Here is a 21,493-nt window from a genome sequence, read left to right as displayed (position 1 = left end):
TCGACTTATCGAGGTCCGATACCCAGATAGCATGTAAACATTTTAAAAACGTTTTAAAACGCTTCCATGGTTGTAATAAGGTTAACGTTTTAGAATTTAGATGTAACATTTTAAAAACGTGATTCATGGGCATTTGCCTCTCCGCGGTGTAGATACTGACAATCCTCACAAAAAAAGCTTTTTTAAAGACTTTATTATATTTGTCTTATCACTAGGTTTGATAGTTTAAAATCATTGCAGTTTATGAAACATCAATGCTACGTGACTAAATATTTGCTGTTCTTCTTGTGGATGCATGTACTCCCATGATTCCACGCGGCGCGACATTTTCTCTGCTGCTGTACTGTCTGTATGAAAACCAAGGTTGTAATCTTTTCTCTTTGTTTACCACACACGTACTGCAGGTTCTTAATTATAAAACGCTATATATCGTGTTCTAGAACAACACAGATTTAATGTATGCTTATTAGGTGTGATGTGTCAAACAAAGTTTTCTTTTTGAATAGTGCGCTCGTACAGAATCTAAAACGTTGAGGCAACTGATAGTTCAAATCATGTCGTCCTACTGGACGAAGCGGAGAAGATTTAATAAAACTGTAGAAGCAGAGTTGGCAGAACTGAAAGAAGAAAGTCAGATCGATGTATTCAATACACACTGATACAAACAATCACGATTCACTGTCCCGTAGAGAAGGTGCTCACAGTTTTAGATCTACAGAGTCAAATAACAGTTTGAACCAGCAGACACCAGAACTCTCAGCGAATACATCAAGCCAGCAATATTTACCGACTAAATGCAATTTGGATAAAAATAATGATGATGATGTTGTGAAATCTCATTTTATTTAATTTGAAGATTATATTTTGATGATCAGTTTGACCCAGCGATATCTTCAGACAGCGACAGTGAAACAGATACATATTTGGCCACACAGTTGGCATATTGGGCCACAACTTTTAACATTTCCAACAGTTCACTTTCAGTACTTCTTGCCTTGTTGGGACAAAAGGATCTTGTAATAACTGCTTACTTTAATTGATTGCTAAACCATTATCTATGGCTGAATGGTACCACTGGTATTGTGTAATATTTCTCGTTATGGCTTATATTTGTGTTACATGTTCTTAAAATTTACATTATGGATGATAGATTTTTTTAATAACATTAAATTATGTGACATTATAACATTGCATGCCACAGAAGCAAACTGCAGTCAATACAATCATATCTCAGCTGAACAAGATGCATACTATCCTTCCTGTATACACCATAGTTCCTTGAGTATAACAGTGTATAAAAATATATGCAGTCATAATATCTGACTGAAATGTGACAGATGAAATCAAACGTCCATCACTCCCATAAAGACACACAGTTAGCCTCCCTGGTAAGAGTTCATAGAGGATTGTTTATTTTTCAGCACGCTGAAAAGCTAGCATACTGGCCACCAAGTGACAAAACATGTTAAGGAGGGAGCTCTGCCAGATAGACATACCTGGACTCTTCAAGCTGTTTGCATTTTGGTTCAAAGGGTACTTTCATACTTTTTACTCATTGTCATATATATATATTATAGAGATTAGATGTGTGATGACTTCATCAGCCTGGTTAATATTTTTGTGGTCAGTCTGTTAATAAAGAGTGAAAGTGTTGTTCAGATTTATTTTAAAAAGATTTTAAGGTAGTGTTAGTGTCTTTATTCTACACAGACCTTGCTTAGGTTTATTGTGCTTACAGACTGGAACATACAACCACATGACTATTAACATCTCAGTGAACAGACTGATTTTTTCATGTAAAATTGATATTGTGTGGTAAAGCATTGCATGCCATTATTCTCGATGTATTTTATAACTTCACAAAGAAATAACCCTTTCAGATGAATATTTGGTTGCCAGACAAAGGGGATAACAGCCAGTATACATCAAACTTGGATACAACAGATGATGACAGCACTAAAGGTCGAAAAGAACGGAAGAGGAAGAGAAACTAGTAGTCACATTGTCTTGTGTGAGTTATAGAATGACAGGGATTAGGGAATCCTTAGGTTTAGAGAACAAGTGACAAGATCACTACAGATTCCCAGGATTGCAGTTCATTTCAATTTTTCATGAGGGTAATATTGATATTATGATAGGTATAGCATAGGAATTATGTATTATTTTATTTCTTAAATCTTTTACTCCAGAAATTCTTAGATTTTCAAAAATTGTCATTTCGCTGCACTTATTAATAGGTATCCTTGTTAACTAGGTTAGGGCAAGAGAGCTCAGACAAGGAGAAAGACTACTTTAGATTGAAATCAGTGCATCCAGCTGTGCCAGCAGGACCATTGCCAGACTCATTGCAACCACAAGTGGCAAACAAGCGATTATGTCCACAGGTGAATGCACTAACCACCAGAATATTGGCACCACGACGTGAGCACCCCAGTGACCAAAGTATTGATTCTCTGCAAGGAGTACAAGAGGAGACAGACCTCACAACTGCAGCAGTAGAAGACGGTACCCAGAGAGTGTCTAACGAAGGTAATGCAGACAATTTTATATTATGGGTTACTTTTCTTGCTTTTTGTTTTGCCTATTTAATTTTGTTGTGAATTCACTTTCACAATCTCATGTTGAACATAGTGTTGGTTATACAAGTTTCTTACTGCCTCACAAACCACCGTTGATTGGCTTCATTCACCTATAAAAATTGTCCACTTTTGTTCACAGTGCTATGTTCATACTGTTGCAGCATTAGCCGGCTCATTCTGAAACAAGACACAGAATTGAAATTGATGCTACAGGAAGTAAAAGATATGGTGATTAATTCACTGAAAAGCAAAGGATGCTTTAGCAAAGGATGCCTGAATGTTGCCAGAAGATTTGATCCTTCCAATTAGAACACAGCAGGAGCTGCTGGAACTGGATGGACGCCTTAATGATGATTCCTTTCATGAATTACTCGTACGTAAAGCAGATGTCATTGTTAAAGCCATGATTGAAATAATAATCTGTAATAATTTAAGGGAATTTTACAGCGTAGCTTTACATTTTTCAACAACTTATGTTTTTATAGGGAATGCATTTGACAATGATCAGTTCTTGTAAATCTATCATACATATATCATGTGGAACACAATAAGTCAAATTTTAAATCCAGTTTCAAAGGGTTTCAGCCTTATAAACTTTATGGTTATTGGGGAAGGAAACATTAAATGTCAGCTTTTTGTGAAAGTTTTAAGTTTATAATTTTGTATGGCCCTTGAATGATAGGATTGGAAACAATTAAAGCCATGTATATTTTCACTACACCCTTTCTTGTTTATGATGTGTGGCATACTGTTGACAGATATATTTCTTGTCTTCTAATGATTTGCAGATCAAAATGCTCTCCTGTGTGGGTAGAACAAATGCAAAAGATTGTGTGAAAAGAATCATGCGGTGACTCCTGACCGACAAGGTTGCTCAGAACTATAACTGGAAAGGACAAAGGGAGAGAATTATGCTTTCAAGGGACTTAAGGTGCAGGCCATGATCTACAGTAAGTGATGATGTATAAATGTTAGTGTATATTATTATTAATGTTATAGATATATGATATATTGTCTACACATACTTTAACAAAAAAAGAGAGGTGCAGATCTAAGTGCTTATTTTTGTATAACATGAATTGATATTTTTCATTGCTAGCTCTACAGTTTAAAATTATTTTTAGCTCTTGTCAGATTTAATTGTACTTCTATGGGTGAAACTAGCGTAACAACAGAAAACGGAAAGACATGGGAACAAGCAAAAGCACCATAGAACTGAAACAATATGTATAGTGTGAGACTTTTAGTCCATCTTTAATCTATAAACCTGTAGACCTTTAATCTAAAAATCCCAATTTTCCCATTTTTGTCATCTGCAGAAGCTGTAAAGGAGAATTCTGGGTGTATGGAGTCTTCCAAGAAAGTTATTGAAGGAGCCATCAAAGAGTGGAGACCAATACTTCAGCAGACAGTGTTGTTCCACCTATCCGTCATCTTCCCGCCCGAGCTGCCAACCACATCAGAGAGTGACGACTACTCTCCCGGCAACAGAGAAGTCTAGAGATATACATGTAATATCTCCGACGACTGCAATGCCACCTACAGCCGCTGAATGCAAGTCCTGGTGACGTAGCCTTTGTCACTGGCTCTCCCCCACGCTCAACAGCTCTCTCTGACATATAACACTTCTGTCCTTTTACCTCCTTTTACTCCTCTACACTGGCATGTATGCCTCACTTTGCTGCATAAAGGGAAGGGGGCGCTACTGTGTGGCTTGACCCTGGCTCGCTTTCGTCCTGTACGTTTTGACGTGTTCTGGATTTCTACGGGAATTCTGCTTTCTTCGGCTCGTGAATAAATTGACATAAGTGGTACTGCAATACATCTGACTGTGTGAGGTATCGGATTCCTGTGTGTGAGTGTCCCTGTGCGGGAGAATTTCTCCTTCCAAACCACGACCATTACAAATGGCGACGCAACCGTTAGTTTTACACTCATATGATATAGAAAATATAACAGAAACAGACTACATGTGAGGCAAACCAGGACTTTCTGGCTGACAAAATCACCTTCCTTCAGTGACTGACTGTCGCCCCTACCAAGCAGATCTATTCAGTCCCAAACCAGAGATCTGCCAGAGAGTGTGATACCAGTTCACTTTCGTCCTTCACATTTTCAACTTGGTTTGATTTCTAAGGAATTTTGCTTATATCAGCTTGTGCACAGATGGATACAAACAGTACTGCATTGCGTCTGACTGTGTGGAGCATTGTATTTTCTGTGCGTAAGTGTCCCCTCAGACTTATATCGGTTGGAATGGCAACGTAGTCAAGCTGGTTTATGCTGAAAACTTTCTGCTATTGCTACGGCAGAAGGCCACACAGGCCCCTGATGTGAATTCAAGTGACATTCTGACAAAGGGCAGGAACAGAAAAAATAAACTGAGAGGATCTAGAGGAGGCATCAAACACAGACTGAGGAAAAGGGTGCCGACATCCATAACCAGCCATCATACTTAATGATACCCATCCATATGTGTTGTGAGCAATATGTGTTATGAGCGAAAGGAAAATTTCTGTCTTGGGTTTCCTCGACAGACAATAAAGTTTGATTTTATTAGATTTGATTTGATAAGGTACATCAGGCTTATCACCAAGCCACTTTTGTCCTAAGTGGGACGCTTACTGATATTGTGCATGAATGTCTGATATTTGAGATATCTAATAATTACATATAAGAAGGTTTTAGCATGTTAGAATATTTGATAGATTTTTAAATACATTTTTACTTGAAGCCTCTTCACAGACCTTTAATTGTTCCACCTTGTTTTACAGTGTTGACATTCTCATAAGGCTGGTTAATTGGAATGATATGTACCTTGTAGAAGGGTAGAGATGATAACTTGAATGTTGTGATCTAAAAACGGGTTACTATATTTTTTGTTTATTCTGTACATCATCCAATTGTATTTACCATTCACTATTTTTTAGTAAATCTAAGGGTCTATTAGTTTTGTTTTAGTTTAATTATTCCTTGGCACTCTGCATGGAGCACAGTGCCGCAACACCTCTCCTTTAAGTATTTGAAATTGAAATATTTAAAAGTGTTAATTTAAGAAAAAATCCCTTGCATTGATTTGTCCGTGTTTAATTAAATCATATTCTTTTTCTCTTTTTTGAGTATCATTTATTTATTTTTATCACAAATGGTCACCATTTTGTACTTGCTATTGTATGATGTAAATGTCTCCTGGGTTTATACCCAGCGGCACAAAATATGTTTTAATTAAAACACATGAAAATCTTCTCTGTACATCCTTTTTGTCATGTTTGAAGTGGAACTACAGAAAGTATGTGTGAAATGCGAAACATTCAAATTAGGTGTAAAAAACATTTTAAAAACGTTTCCATGCAGTCGACTGTAGTTAGCACACTTTTTTTATAAATCATATGTATATGACAACTATATTTAATATATTTATCTTGGAAAGCAGTTTCACCCTCCCATCCTCCTTTCCCCGTAGATCACATAAATACAGAAAGTATTATATATGTTATTTGTCAGTTTACACCACAATTTCTTTATTATCTACATGTCATGTATGTGCTGAAACAAGATGAGACTATCTTTAATCCCTTAAACATCAGTATTGTTTATCTGTGCACAATTCGTTTTCAGTAAAATCTTTCTTTTACGAATACTTGAAATGACGGACACAAACAATCAAACATAAATTGACACACTTTTATAATGAATTTTAAAAACCATTTGAATTTTGTTATACTCACAAATAGCTTTGAAAATTATCTTTAGGAAAGAGAAATGTTTTTCTATGGCCCTGATAGTAGCAGTAGTCATTGGACAAGCCGTGTAACAGCAGGTGTCACAGGTAAGGTAAAAAAGTGAGTTAAAGATGACATTCAGAGCCTCTTTCTATTTGTGACTATTTGCAGCCAGGCAAGCGTTGCAAACTTTCCTCCTGTCACTGAAAGGTTTATATTTCCTGGCTCCGTCCTAAATTTACAAACATACCTTGGGTGTTGCCACAATCATTAGTTACCATGTACCTAACTTGCCCAAGTGACAGTTCAGCGACTTACCTGCTTTCTTTTCTTGCCCTGTCAGGATATATACATTTCTTTGCACAAGGTAAGCCTTCTTTGTTATTCTTTTCATCAAAAAGACCTGCTGCTATCCTCAATGTTTCTAATGCTTTGTAAGCGCTGTTATTTGTGGTCATCACAACTTTTAAAAAATCAGTTTCCAATAATTGTTCAGTTAATTTGGGAAACAGTTGATATTATACCTGTTCAATTTTTCATGTTTTCTAAAAAAAAATATCCCATCGTCATTGGTGACTCAAGTCATTTATCATGTCCTTAGTTACAGTTGAGACTTTTTACGAGGATAAACATTTTGATGCATGGAGAGAAGTAAATGTTTAGGTGGCTGTTTTATTATTTCATCGACAAGTTTTAGCAATTGCAATTACCGTTCTCGTTATTATTTCATCGACAAGTTTTAGCAATTGCAATTACCGTTCTCGTTCCTTAAAATTATCTTAGACTGCTGCGTATTTAGTTTAGAAATTAACAGTGATTAAGACCCCTCGTGTTATTATTTCCTAAGTGATTACTTTTGCTAAGGCTACCCTTGATAGGGGTATTAGAGTAAAAATTTCATTCGCTTTTAAAATAAATACAGTTTTATGTATATCAGTATGGAGTCTACTGCTTTGGCTTCTGGGGTCACAGATGTGCTGTTAAAATAGAAAGTAATTTCCCTAATATTACAATATGAGGAAGTTTTTACAGCCAGGAAAATGAAAAAAAAAAATCCACAACTCAGATCAACCTAGCTGTCAAAATGACTCCATAGAGGACTGTTCTGGGCAAGGAAAGATAGTAGAGAAGAAAGGACTTTGAAAGAGACACAAATAACCAACATAAATGAAAAAGGAAAGAATCTTGCAACTATGCGTTTAACCAGAGAGGCTAGATATAGAGAGGCTGCACTCCTCTGTCCTTACTTGTTAAGAAAAGTAGTGACGCAGTTGCGTCCCTTCGAAACATGTTGCTATGCCACAGTTGCTATCAACCACTACTAAACAAAGTCGTTAGCAGTGTTTATCTTTGAAGTAAATGTCTAGGTGTTTGCAATATGAAATGACTTTTATCTAAGAACAGATTTTTGTATCTTTTATTTATGGGAATTGCATAGATGAGGGTAGTTTAGGAGAGTTTGAATACATGTATGACAGCTGACTATATTTAAAAAGGATAAGTTCAAACACCACATCCATGAGCATAAATTTGCATTATTTAAAATCCATAAAAGTATAATTTACAAGACTTTATGACTATGAGAAAAGAAGTTAAAAACAGACCTACACACGAATATAAACATGACACAAACATGCTCACATTCAGAAGACTTTCTCCCATACTGAGATATAGATTTCTGTTTACATACAAGAATGCTGCAATAATTTCTCACATAAATCATAATACTACTAATACTCCTAATAAATAACAAATCATAATACTACTATTGATAATAATGTATATATATACATTCATATCCCTTATTGTTAAAAACATTGGTGAACAATTTAAAGGTAACAGCGATGCTTACTATGAAATATACAGCAATCAGATACTCAAAAGGGATCATTCACACCTGTACTTTAAATCAAGATTTATGACATTTTCTTTCACACTGTTCTAAAACAATTTTAAGTTACTTTCGATTAAAAGCTACAAATGATGTAACTTCAACATTTTTCAATTTCTTTTTGTTCCTTTCTCAAAGAAGGACACAGAGCTATCTTTAAGAGAAAAATTAAGGCGAACATTGATAAATAGATTAATCCCACTTCCTTTCAGATCACATGCACCAAGTGGACAACAGAGGTCAATGCTTATTAGCTTTTCCCACAGAAGTTGAATCAACTGAGATTTAAATGTATTTCAGCTTTTTGTAGGAGAATCTGGCACAGTTCTAGAGTATGCAGGCTCAACTGCAATATCTGCTTGTTCTTCTGCAAACAGATGTATAAAAAAGATGCTTATAATGTACTGGACAATATCACTCGTTACTTTATAAATATTTTTTTAATGAATAAGAAATAGCAAGAAGATATGATTTAAAAACAATTACCATGCAAGACTATAGCTTTCTGGGAAATCCTGGGCTGCTTTGCAGAGGTAAATTCGGACATTCTGCCCATCGGTCGCTTTCTTGAAGAAGTTACCTACAAATAAAGGTACATGGAAATGTAATTTACAAATTTTGCACCTATTCACATAATGAAAAGGAGTTAACAGTAGCCAAAATATCCAATGGATATTTATCCAATGGATATATATATATATGTAGAATCTGTACAAACACACACACACAGACCTTTTGCAGTGCAAGCTCTGATCATCATTAGCTTTGTGTGCCAATTATAGTGATCTCGCATGATAAATGTTAATTAAAAAAATAAAATATGACAGAAGCAAAGACCCATGATGGTAAAATATGGCTGAGTAGTATATATGGGAAAATATTATAATCTAATAATCATAAGTTATCAACCTTGCATTGTGGATTTGGAATGGAGAAAACTGTGGGTACAGCTTTCCAGACAAGACTTCTGATTTTTGGGCTGGACAGTTGTACTGACTTTCCTCGAAATGATCAGAACAAAGACAGTAGCCTTTTCCATACACATCAGATGGTGTAAGATGGTCAAAATCTTTTCTTCGTGTAAAATTCATCCATATTTTGCACCTGTTGTAATAATTTTTTCAATATATAATAACAAATATTGTAGTAACGCAAAATTAACCAATAATAGCATTATGAGACTGTGTACTTAGTCAAACGTTATAGCCAACAGCTCACCCCAGTGACGAATACTTTAAATGATAATACTTTAGCAAATTTAAATAGGTTTGTCATCGGATGAAGGAAATTTCATCTCTCAATTTCACAGCATAATCAGTAAAGTCGTTTTAATAATCATAGTACAAGAGCAACCGCGTTGTAGTAGTCTGCTCTCAATTACAGTACACTTATCGATCGTAATTTGAGAATAAATTTGTAGCTTACCTCTCTTCGTCCTTTGGGAAGGTGTGGAGCTACTTTCCTTTCGAGCTTAATTTAAACCTGGCGTTCTGAGAGTTAGTTCCAGAACAAAATTGTCCACCTTGCCTCAGACGATCACTTTCGCTTGCTTGTGTCATGTCGTTTCTTAGCATCACGTTACGAGAGATAACTCTAACTGACGTGTTTCCCTTGCTACCATGAGTGCAGCCCCTCTATATCCCCTCTGGTAACCTGTACTTGCGTTAGCTATAAGAAACTAAGTTAACAAGTCCCGAGGAACATGGTATAAAATTTTTTCTTCTTTTCTTCTTTTTATCCCAGTCTCTCTCTCACCTCTCTCTAATTATCTTTATCTGCCTTTCCTTCTCTCCGCCTTATTTTTGTCTTTCTCCCACTTCCTATTTCTTGGTCTCTCCTCCCCTTACTTCACTTCCTCCTTGATCCGTCTTCTCTCAATTCCTTTCTTCCTCTAATAAATTGTTAGCCAGCAACATTGTGCATAGCTTATATCTCATGTAAATCAAACAGTAATAAAACACATTAGGTTTTATGCAAAGATGTAATATCCATGGCACCTCAAGATGCTATGTAAATGGTAGTTCAAGAAACTAGCCAATGGGTTAATTTAAAAATAGTACCGGCAGTATTATATTTTGACTGAAAGATCATACCATGACAGAAACTTTGTAACAAATTTTGTCTGCCAACTGCATTTAAGCAAAGAATGTTGACCTTAAGTATATCTCGATTCGGTATTGGCATCTTGTAGCAACGTGTCTAAGTGATTACTGTCTTTTCTTAATTTCTTACGAAGTAAACTTTGACCTTTAGTGGCATATATTCTTTAGAAAATTTCTTCCCTAAAACGCTCACCCCTTGAACAGTACATCATAAAGTTCAGAGCCAGGCTTAAAGACACTGCAATAGTATACGCATGGTAAATGTAGCAGGTGACGTCTGCTCCTGTCAAACATACGGTGGATGCAACGCGTGTCTTTCTCCGGATGCCTGCACAATAAGTATCTAATTTTTTTTCTTTCCTGATCTTAGCTAATTACTATTGCTAAATGACATCATAGTCTAGTGCTTATATGAGAAAACAGATTAGATGTAGGGTGAGCGATTTAAAGTACCCCACCTCGGACGACCAGTTGCCCACCCTGTACTATATTATTACAGTTATTCGGCCTTTGAGAATGTCACTTAAAGGCCGTAGGTAAAAGGGCATTTTAGTCCTGTTAAAGTGCGTTTGAATTAAGAACAAAAGTCACTTGTCTGAGGCTGTCGTAACAGTGAAAGATCCTTCAAACAACGAGGTTTTGCGTAAAAGGAAGTGAGAACACCTATCTAGAACCCCTAGACATTTTGCATTGTATATTTTTGTCTCTTTTTTTTTTTCCTTTTGCTGAATCGTCAGACAAGCGTGAATTTTTCATTCTATTTTCATTATCTTTTTGTGCTTCAGTAGATAATTGTATAGAGAAGATTTCTATTTACGTAGTTGTTTGTGTCTCACTTCTCCCTTTGCAGTAAACGTGGCACTGGGCAAGCCGACCAACATCAGTTCCCTCTACAGCAATGGTGGATATAATCAGGTGTCAGGTCCGCCTTGTCTGGCGGTGAACGGGAACACTGGAAGCACTTTCAAGCCTATTAACACAAACTCCGACAGTCCTGCCTGTGTCCACACTGCTGACGGTGACCTCTTCCCTTTTTGGGAGGTGGACTTGGGTCAGCAGCACGTCATCACCAATGTTACTGTATACGGACGAGATGAAAGTCAGTAACACACACTTTGAGAATTTTTGTCATCTTTACATTCAAAATAAATATTCAGATAAAGTATTATATTTTATTGCATTTAATTACAAGTGAGAGCAAAGCATACTTGGAAAAGAAGAGTAGAAATCGAGGCAAAGGACGTTGGAACCTATGGACCAAACTGAGGGGGCCGCCCAATACCAGGTCCTCTGGCCCTATGCTCCTCGAGGAGTAACATGAGCTAAACGAATCATAAGATTATGTCATGTACTCTCTGCTTAGTAACCGTAGATGCTTATATAATTATGCTAAATTACCTATAACTTCTGGGACAAGACTAAAGAAATTCAGACTAAATTGTTAAACTCTGAATATTCTGAAACCATACAATCAGGCGCACATACACTTACAGTAAAGCGCGCGCACACACACAGAAGCTACACACACACACAAACGCGCACACCTATTCACGAACACATTAGGTGAATTATCATGTAGTGATTATATAATTGGCATTTGTTATTATATAGTCGACAGAAACATGTTGAGGAATGCCAAAGTAACTGTGGACAATAAACTGTGTTACACCTTTGCACCGGACTACCATCGCCCCATCGCTACTGAAATCACCTGTAATCCACCTCTCGTTGGTCGCAAAGTGAGAATTCAAAAAGACAATGACACGTCACTTCCTTTCCTTGCTTTATGTCAAGTTCAAGTATGGGGTAAGTGCAGTTACCTTTTTTATTTATTAAGCAACGATTAGTGCATATTTAAAGTATACTTGCTTATATATATATAAAATGTTTAGCTATAAATTCTAACAGATGGATAAGTTCTCATGTATGTATGGAATGCATTTTGTTACTAATAATCATCTTTGTACTTATCACTTTAATGTAGAAACCTACGACATCAAATCTGCGACCGAAACTAAAACAATATATTGTTTATCCATCTTTCAGTGTGTAACAATAATTACTATGGCTTTGACTGTACAAACACCTGCGGAAATTGTTCAGGCGGCACGTGTCAGCCATGGTCAGGAGAATGTCCCCGGGGCTGCAGTGCCGGGTATCAAACGCCAGGGTGTGAGGCAGGGTATCAACCACCTTTGTGTAAAGAATGTAAGTTACTCTATGCGTTCTTTACATAATTAGTCAAAGTAAATACTACGGTGAAAATCAGTTTTTAAAATAATCCGTCTTTGTATAAGCTTGTTCATTTATTGCACATGTAAATTTAATATTAATATTTATTAATGCGAAGCAGTCTTATTCGAAAGATTAAATGGTTTAAAACCAATAAAAATTAAAGCAACAGTACCAATTACCTTTCATAAATGTAATAAGTTAATGTATCCAGAAATTATCACTAAATATTTGTATTAATTTATTTCTTATGTATTTCAAGTTTGCACCAACGATTCATATGGACTGAACTGCAGTAACACGTGCGGCAACTGCTCAGAAGGAACGTCGTGCAACCCTGTATCAGGAGAATGTCCGCTTGGGTGTAACCCTGGATACCAAGGAACACACTGTAATGACAGTGAGTTAATTATTTGGTAAATGGACTCATACAAAAATTACATTATGAGACAGTTGTTGATAATGATAATGACAATGATCAACTTTATTGGTCCCAGTGAGCACTTTAAACATGGGAAGGTGCTCTAATTACAGCAAGTTCAAAATAAAAGTAGAAACTCTTTTACTATAAACTATGAGATAAACCATCATTATGATACAATTTTCCTCTCTATTTGACTCCAGCTGATATTAGTACTATTTATAGCATTACACTACAAAAGTAGTGCACAAGTCAATATTAGTTATCTGTTTATCACGTGGTATTCAAAACTTCTTTTCTTGCAGTAAATAACCCAAGTCTGGCTGAAGTAAGTAGAACTGACCTCACAGCCTCTACAGACCTCGACGATTCCAGAGTTAATTCCAATGTCTACGAAGTCCTTGACGTTTCCGGCTGCATGAACATTTCCAGTGATGTTAGCTCATCGCCTTATGTGAACATCAAATGATTCAACTGGAGTACAGCTCCATGAAGTTAACTTTCAGCTAGAATTGCAAAGGGAGAGGACAGTAACAGTGCTCGATCTGCACATGCCTACAGAAAAAGAAAAGTTGTTTAAGAAGGAAAATGCTGTGACCCACTTCATCTTGTCTGCTTGAGAGATTCTCTTATTCGCATTCTTCGCGATACACACATTCAAACTTGTAGACATGTTCAAAAGGATACACACACTCTCTTTTCGTAACAAATACACATACACACACATACCCAGGGAGAGAGAGAGGTAGCTAACTACTGATGCAAATGTAAATACAATATGCATATATTATCTAAGATAAAGTAAAATATTAGGGTTTCTGATATTTATACTCTTTGTTGTTAAAGGAAATAACGGAATGTTTATGCCTGTCAGATTTTCCTCGCTCCTCGGAGTCCAGGTAAACTTAATGTTTAAGCTCTTGCAAATTATCGGTATCGTGCAGTATTTAACATATTAATAATCAAACCCACTTCCCTCTAGTGAAATCCACATTAGCTAGTTATAGACCTATGACCTGGATACTCGCAGTTGATAACCGGATCACAAGGTTAATAGAGAGACAGACATAAAGGATAAACATCTTGTTTCCAACTTTATGAACAAAACCATGTTGAATTGTGTAACTGAGTAACCCGTCATCGACTTTAATACGGCGCTTGGTCAAGTGAACCTTTTTACTTTCAAATATAACTAAATACCTGATTGGACGACTTTTTTTTTTTTCTTCTTCTTCTTCTTCATTTGTTGAAGGGAAGTAATCCATAGTGAAACAACTCCTAAAGGATCTAGTAGTTGCTTCCCTTGTGTATTCATTTCACAGAGTGATGCGCTGCTAGCCTGCTACCCTACCTCCACATGTAAGTGGTCTCCGTTCAAGGTTTTTCCGTTCAAATCTGGCAGTTTGAGGTACAATATGCTCTGTTAATAAATTAGATTTATCATTAATCTATCTTATACCGGGTACTTATAGAAAGTGTAAGAGTGGGCATGATCTAATAAGGCACAAACATGTAAAATTTTAGTTAAAGTGAGACTCCTTTGTCTCGATGGTTCTAAATTGTGAATCTTAATCTTCTTTCGTTTACCTTTGTACTTTTTTTTGCCTTATTTTTGTTTGCGGGTCGCAAACAAACAAACAAAACAAACAAACAAACAAACAAAAAACAACAACAACAAACAAACAAAAATGAAGCGCAAATAATTTGTGTTTTAAATGCTTGCAATGAAGGAACAATGTTCACAAAAGAATTCTTTGTGAACATCGTTGTCTCCTAAGGGTGCTGTGAGAACACTGCTTTTAAAAGGGCAATACCATGAAAGAATTGATGTTAGGGACACCTATGCATGTGAACACACATACACGCGGGCATAGAGGGAGAGATGCAGTAACACAATACTGCATGCAGACAGCGAGAGAAACAGAAAGAGAGAGATGAAGATAAAAGAAAGAAGCTGAACTTTCTGTAATCAATATTTGTCATTTTCGAAACAGGAAGTTGCGAAAGTTTGCTCTACATCCTCCTTCACAGACTCGTGAAATGACTTGCTGTTACCGCGCTTACTGGACTTTTCAAACAGACACATTTTACAAAACGACATTCATTCCTCTTTGTTAATCATTCACACGTCTGTAGAAAGGTAAAGATAAGTGATTTGAGCTTGTGACCCAGACGAGAATTCGTCCGACGAATATAAAAAAAGTTAATGATGTTCAAGAGGATTGACATTCCAGCAAAGAACCAGGTGCTGTTTAATCATTTGATTAAAAAGAATTTTATGTATCAATCGGGATTTCGAAAGTCTTTAATTTGAAAGATCTCCCGTCAGCTGTAGTCCATACCTCATTGACTTCCTTGTCGCCATGTTCATGTCACAGGCACACCTCTTACTTTTGTGGTTGTAAGGTAAGACACATGTGTTGGAATTTTGTGGTGTGCTTTTACAATCGTCATTAAAATGTATTGAAATCTTAACTGTGTGCTTTAATTGCTGTAGCCACTTTTTCAGGATGTTAAAACGATGTGTTTATCTCGCCAATAGAGAGTTCTAGAAATACCACTGCCAGCTTCAGTAACCCAAAGCTCGCTCTCCATGCAACGGGTTCAGAAACTTCGACACGCATCAGATGCAAGCGACCTTTGCAATGGCTTTCAGTGAAGAAGTTGTTATCAGCCACGTGTAAGGGCTTCCGGAAACGGCGGAAATCAATCTTTAAACTGTTTGTTTCAGGAAAGCAGCTTGTCCCGTGGTAGATAACGAGATCAGCACGTGCACTAGACCCACGATGACCACAAGTAAAAGCTGTAAGCCAAATCGAAAATGTCCCCGTTCTTCATTTCAGAAATAAACCTCCATTTTTCTGTTGTAAACTAATATGATAAGCTTTCTTTTCCCTCCCCCGCACCTTCACGTCTCTCTGCCTGTGTAATATCTGTAAATCAGTGATTTCCTTCAATGTTGAGCAGGAACACTAAGCGATTATCGCACAAAAACATCTGGCCTCATCGTTTAATTTGTCATAATACAAACGCAGAATTTTATCATAATGTGTAACTGCAGCCGTCAAAAAGTGGTCAGTAAAAAAACAAGTGTAGTTTAAGACGACCCATTCAAGAAAAGGAAAAGAAGAAAAAAAATTATTGGTCGTTAAAGACTTGACATGAAGACTGTTGAACTTTTCTGCCATCTGTTGCTGCTGTTTCTTGATTTGAGTGAATTTCTTGCGGCTTCAGCTTCACCTGCAAGCTCCGGTAGGCTGCTTTTTGATGTTTCTATAAGAGGCTGATGATCTTTATTGCAACGGAGTGAAATCTGCTTAATTTAAGTTGGAGAATACCTGATTGCTGAAAAGATTTTTTAACCCTAACCTAAGTCATTTAATTTAAACATACAGACTAAGAAATATATAGATAGAAGTAAAATTTTGTAGCACGTGTACACACACGTCTCTTGTAAGATTAACGTATTGCAAAATCGTAATCTTACTGTAGAATGTACTGACGGATATGTTGTAGCCGGATGTACCCACACCTGTGGAAGATGCTCAAATCGAGCACCGTGCATTTCTACAACAGAACTCTGTCCTACTGAGTGCGAAGACGGATGGCAGACAGACCAGTGCAAGGCCAGTAAGTAAGCATGTCTTAACACAGGTTGCTGTTACTTTCAAAGTACTTAGATGTGTACATCACATAACTTTTCTGCCATTGTATATTTTACCACTATTAATAACTAAAATAATAATGAAGACACATTTTGGAAGGAATTTTTATCAGTTGAAAACTCGCTTCCCAAATAAATATTTGTCTTGGATATTTACACACAAGGCAGATATCAGATTATTCTAAACACAGGCAGATTATTCTGTGTATCAGGGAGCTCTTATCAGAGAATGGACCTCGTCTTCGTAGTAGATGTCCTCCTACAGTGTGGGAGCTGCTTACTTCGAACAAATAAAGTATTTCATCATCGACATTGTAAGAGGCCTTCCCATCGGTCGTTCCACTGTACGTGTCGCCCTAGTCCGCTTTGATTCGCGAGTTGAAATCATCAACGGTTTCCTCGACAGCCTGGCAGTGTTCACAGAGTCTGTGTGCAACATGACCTACCCGAGTAATTTCGGCACGAACACGGGTGGGGCGCTGAGAACAGTTCGGGAAACGGTAATGACCTTTTGTTATTTTGTTGCAATTAAGCAAATTGTATATCTACTGCTTTTGGTGTAGTCCTTTGGTTCGTAGGCTCGCTTCTAAAAGGAAAAAACATCCACAGTTAAGATAGAACGGCCGTTTAAAATATTTCACTAGAGGTAGACTACAAAAAATAAATAATAATAAAAACAAAAAGAGATACAAAACTTTTGTTTCCTTTCAAAGATATAGGGAAATTATTAGCTAGGTCATATCGTTTCCCTGTTTTCAAACATTGCTTACAAAATATGGCAATAAAATATAAATTTGTAATACAGGCATTGTTTTCCATGTACTTTTTATTTATTTATTTATTTATTTTTTGCTGAATTTTGTTATAAAAAGGGTTTTGAAAATGATGCCGTTAATTAAATCTTCAAATATTTTGTAGTTATGCCATATAGACATCATGAGTGATTTTCTGAATGCTTTCAGGTCCTTGAGGGGCGGGAAAAGGAAGACGGTGTCAAGGATGTAGTAATCACGATCACCGATGGCATGAGTGAAGATCCAGATGCAACCAAAGAGGAAACAACTCTGCTGCGTGAGCAAGGGGTGCAACTGGTGTGGCTGTACGTATACAAAGTGGCGGGACCCATTGTGGACGAGAAGAACTTCATGGACAGCCAGGGAGACACAGTGACTTGGATTGAAAGCTTCCGAGACCTTTCAGACGATGTATTCTGGCAGGTGCTCGAGGCTGTTGGTGCAGGTAAGAAGGCGACAATAATAAAGTAGATCAGTTGTACACAGGGAAAGTAGATGAGTTAACAAGACGAGGTCAACGAGTGAAAGCAAATGTACGAACCTTCTACTAGTATTTACTGTGTCAGTCAGTTTGATATGTCCTAATAATGTCAGATATGGTACAATTTGAATACATTCACACACTACCTTTCGTAGGTATACATAAATTAGCACCTCGCAATAAACATCTTAAGATATAGTTAATTCTACTTAAAAAAAAAAGAAAAAAAAAAGGTAATTTTACTGCAGTCAGCCGTTGTTTCTTTGATGAATTGGTAATAAGAACATGAAATCATCATCTTATTCACGCTACATGTAATAAGATGTAATAACACGACTATCTTACATTTTCATATTTTAAGTTATATTTATTAAAGAAACCCCTAGACCGAAGAAAACTATTTCCCCTGTTTAGTACATTTACAAAAAATTGGGGTTTTTTTTTTTAATTTACCTATTTTATTTTCACAAAAATGTGATTACCTCAGGATTTATTCTACGGATTTGTAGAGTAATAACGCAATAAATAAGCAATATTCTGATACTACTAGACACAGCAATCAGATATGAGTGCAAATTTCTACGACAGGTACACTACATGTACATTCAGCATCTTTTACAAATGTCACGTGGACATGTGACATAAAGACAAGTTAAAGAGAAACATAACAGACAGACATTTTAAACTTTGGAATTGGAGATTGTAAGATGGTAATCCTGCGACATTTCTTCTCAAATTATACTTCTTGCTTTCTCTAAAGACAGATACTACGATGTGTGTAGCTCCACAAAGAAGTACAATAATTTTTTATTTTCTTTTTTTTTTTAATAATAGGAAGTTTGAGATTCGCGACGCGTAGGGAAAACGGCAAAGCTCCCGACTAGGCTCTTACTTGTTGTGGGAAAGTGGTTGAGATTTAAAGAAAAACAAGAACGAGTTCGTTTTTTAAGACGTCAGTCCTGAATCATGTTACGTTCCCGTAGTTAAAATATTATTATTAATCACTTTCTTACATCGGGTAGCCTTAGTGGGGTGCAAGTCGCGACTCTCAAACTCTCTATTGTGTACTGTCCTTGAAGGCAGCCGTACACAGAGCTGTGGAAACCATGGCAACCTAGCACCGTGTGGTACAACAATTCACTGTTTTAGCGGACGCGACAACCTATGGAAGGGAGACAACTGCAAGATGAGTACGTAGATATGTAAAGCTATTTCTTTCCCTTTACGTCCTGACTTTCGCTGCTCTTTGCTTGATAACTAAGAAACTAATGTCTTCAAAATGTCCTCACAGGTGTATTTACTGTTTTAGTTTTCTAAAGCAACGTATAAAGAAAAATGTTTCTATTTTTTCTAAGGTTATCTTCCTTTCGCAGTCGCGTATCAAATGAATCATTTCTCAGCCGCAGTGGACCGTGAACGGTGTTTGCAAACTTCGTCGCGTTAAAGAAAGTGGTCCTGAGTCACTTTCTCGCCGTCGATTGTATTTGCCGAGTCCGCCGCTGGTGTTGCAAACACCAGATATTTGATGGGTTTGTATCTTTAGTCTCCAGTCTCAACATTTGCATTTTCCGGGTGCGCTTTTAGTTCTTCAAACAAGACTATTTTTTGAAGGAGCCATCTAAATGTGGATGATGAAATTTTATGAGAATGCTAACTTCTTGCTGTCACAAGAAAGTAGAACTAAATATATCATATTTAAGGGATATTTATTATTGACAAGAAAGATCACCCATGATGCTTATCGGCGAGGAGTTCAGTCTGCTGACCACACGACCATTTTCTGCTGTCCACGTGACTGTGTTGTGGACGACAGATCCTGGAGCTGCTGATGACAGGAGAGAGACACACTTCAGTCCACGAGCTTCTGTAACATTGCCTTCAAGACGATGTCCACGCCGTCAGGTAGAAACCCGCAACAGGTAGCAAGGTGGTGCACACGTTACTTAACAACACTGTCGTTGTCTAGAATTTTGTTATTATTAATCTTGACTTGTCTCCTCAGAAAAGCGCTGGCATGACACAAAACATCTCTCGCGGCTTTGGACTTTGAAGTTTGCAAATTTCACAATCACATGTGATATATTATAATCGCTGAACAATACTAGAATTAATGCATGAGACAGTGTCGGTGGGTGAGGTAAGGTGGATCAAAGCAATCAGTTTCAGTCTACATGTATACAACCAGTTGAGAGTTTTCACAGACATTGTCGTTGACGTAGTCGCGTGATATTTGCTCCTTCTTTCTTCAACAAAAACAAAACAACTAAAATTGATCTGAGGTACACAAAAACTGAACACCACATCTTTCCCGAAAGACAGAGCCTTCACACCGCTACACCTTGTGTCCCTTCACTTTCCATGTCTCCTTAGGAAGTGAAACATGGGCGGCGACAGATAATCATTGTCTTCCCCCTTCCTCTTCTGCTATCATAAAAAAGCCATATTATTCATTCAACAGGTGAGGCTCAGTCACCTGCGCTGTGCTATTTAATCTTATGTCACCCTGTGAGAGAGCTCAACTAGCGAAACAGGATGTGAAATATCATCTTTAAGGGTTTTTCCATCCTCTTCAATTGACCTTGCTTAGCTTCCTTGTTTATCCAAGTGTAACAAGTATGTAAACATCACGCTCTTCTCACATTTGCTAGTGTCCAGGCCGTGTAGCTCCAGACACTCATCAAGTAATACAAATCACACGGAAGACGAGAAAAAGCAAACATTTTTCTTTACCTCTGCCATAAACGACCTTTGATAATTTGTAAGACCACTCATACACTTCTCTTTGATGGCTAAGTCTCGCCCATCAAATAAAATACAAATCCCGTACACATAGAGACTTCAAACCACATTTGAATTCTACTTTTTGCGAAAAGTTTGGAATTACCTGCGTCACATTTTATCAGTTGCAAGTGAATTCTCTCTGATGACATTTTGTTTGTATTTTTCGTGTCAAGTGAACTGACAGATACGACACAAGCCACGGGAAACGAAAGTAGAGTTGAAATTGGGAGAAATATAATGTGGTTAGTCTAGGTGTTATTCATCTCAACAATCACAATTATCGTGTTCGTAGTCACAACACCAGGAAGCCATATAATTAGTTGGTTGTGAAGTGACTGTCGTATGTTCATGCCAAAGTATATTACTACTCACGTTAACAACAGGGTTATCTCAGTAATCTCTGTACTACCACCACGACAACTTGTTCCACTCATTTACTTCGCCCCAGGCCAAAGTCAACACAGTCACATGACATCGTCAAGAGCGCGCGCACTCACATAGACATTTATTTACACACAAACACACGCACAGACACGTGTTAAAAGGTTTTAAAAGTATCAGATGACTTATCTCTGTTGCGGACAAGGAAGTAGATAAATTTGTTCCATGGGATCATGGCGGACTGTAGGTGTGTGCAGGTGTTTATGTTCTGTGTCTTTACGCAAACATTCTTCTGTGTGTTGCCCAGAACACACACATGCGTGAGTACATTTCCTGAGTATATCCCAACTTTGTTGTTTAACCTAAATGAAAGTAGACCTTTAAGTCAGTACTCGGATATAAATGTGCATTTGACAACATAATTTTTATCCTCTTTATTCTCAGA

General features: G+C 37.1%; 3 protein-coding genes and 2 long non-coding RNA genes across 9 annotated transcripts in view; 4 read left to right on the top strand and 1 right to left on the bottom strand.

Moving 5' to 3' along the window:
* LOC112572661 (receptor-type tyrosine-protein phosphatase kappa-like) overlaps positions 1-21,493 on the top strand; it is a 503,329-nt gene that overhangs the window by 281,977 nt on the left and 199,859 nt on the right. The window lies entirely within an intron of this gene.
* Positions 253-5,808, top strand: LOC112572711. Its single transcript, XR_003101056.1, has 6 exons — positions 253-1,533; positions 1,881-2,011; positions 2,255-2,529; positions 2,741-2,952; positions 3,368-3,529; positions 3,899-5,808. It is a non-coding gene; the product is annotated as an uncharacterized LOC112572711 (long non-coding RNA).
* Positions 6,558-12,961, top strand: LOC112572692 (protein draper-like). Of its 2 annotated transcripts, none has more exons than XM_025252503.1 (6): positions 6,558-6,668; positions 10,565-10,633; positions 11,145-11,393; positions 11,906-12,100; positions 12,341-12,502; positions 12,789-12,961. In XM_025252503.1, the coding sequence occupies exons 1-6, from the start codon at positions 6,581-6,583 to the stop codon at positions 12,944-12,946; spliced, it is 921 nt and encodes a 306-aa protein (XP_025108288.1). In that variant the 5' UTR covers positions 6,558-6,580; the 3' UTR covers positions 12,947-12,961. The 2 variants fall into 2 exon arrangements, with proteins under 2 accessions (XP_025108288.1, XP_025108287.1); XM_025252502.1 differs by having other exon boundaries at positions 10,562-10,633.
* LOC112572710 lies at positions 7,325-12,395 on the bottom strand. Its single transcript, XR_003101055.1, has 6 exons — positions 12,381-12,395; positions 11,131-11,372; positions 9,618-10,622; positions 9,102-9,296; positions 8,679-8,772; positions 7,325-8,559 (listed from the first exon to the last, which is right to left on the bottom strand). It is a non-coding gene; the product is annotated as an uncharacterized LOC112572710 (long non-coding RNA).
* Positions 14,652-20,337, top strand: LOC112572699 (collagen alpha-3(VI) chain-like). Of its 3 annotated transcripts, none has more exons than XM_025252514.1 (6): positions 14,652-16,199; positions 16,464-16,577; positions 16,824-17,111; positions 17,574-17,850; positions 18,966-19,076; positions 19,242-20,337. In XM_025252514.1, exons 3-6 carry the CDS (start codon positions 16,863-16,865, stop codon positions 19,328-19,330), a joined length of 726 nt encoding a protein of 241 aa, XP_025108299.1. In that variant the 5' UTR covers positions 14,652-16,199; positions 16,464-16,577; positions 16,824-16,862; the 3' UTR covers positions 19,331-20,337. The 3 variants fall into 3 exon arrangements, with proteins under 3 accessions (XP_025108299.1, XP_025108300.1, XP_025108301.1); XM_025252515.1 differs by having other exon boundaries at positions 16,464-16,581; XM_025252516.1 differs by having other exon boundaries at positions 18,970-20,337.

Source organism: Pomacea canaliculata, linkage group LG9, assembly GCF_003073045.1.
Source record: "Pomacea canaliculata isolate SZHN2017 linkage group LG9, ASM307304v1, whole genome shotgun sequence".
NCBI classification, from domain to species: domain Eukaryota; kingdom Metazoa; phylum Mollusca; class Gastropoda; order Architaenioglossa; family Ampullariidae; genus Pomacea; species Pomacea canaliculata.
The sequence above is the reverse complement of the archived record's forward strand: the minus strand, read 5'-3'. Positions and strand labels throughout refer to the sequence as shown.

Coding starts and splice junctions, on each gene's coding strand:
- LOC112572699 (XM_025252514.1), top strand. CDS start 16,863: ATGTCCTCCTACAGTGTGGGAGCTGCTTACTTCGAACAAATAAAGTAT. Junction 17,112..17,573: donor TGAGAACAGTTCGGGAAACG/GTAATGACCTTT, acceptor GAATGCTTTCAG/GTCCTTGAGGGGCGGGAAAA. Junction 19,077..19,241: donor GGGAGACAACTGCAAGATGA/GTACGTAGATAT, acceptor ATTTTTTCTAAG/GTTATCTTCCTTTCGCAGTC.
- LOC112572692 (XM_025252502.1), top strand. CDS start 6,581: ATGTACCTAACTTGCCCAAGTGACAGTTCAGCGACTTACCTGCTTTCT. Junction 11,394..11,905: donor TGTATACGGACGAGATGAAA/GTCAGTAACACA, acceptor GTTATTATATAG/TCGACAGAAACATGTTGAGG. Junction 12,101..12,340: donor ATGTCAAGTTCAAGTATGGG/GTAAGTGCAGTT, acceptor TCCATCTTTCAG/TGTGTAACAATAATTACTAT.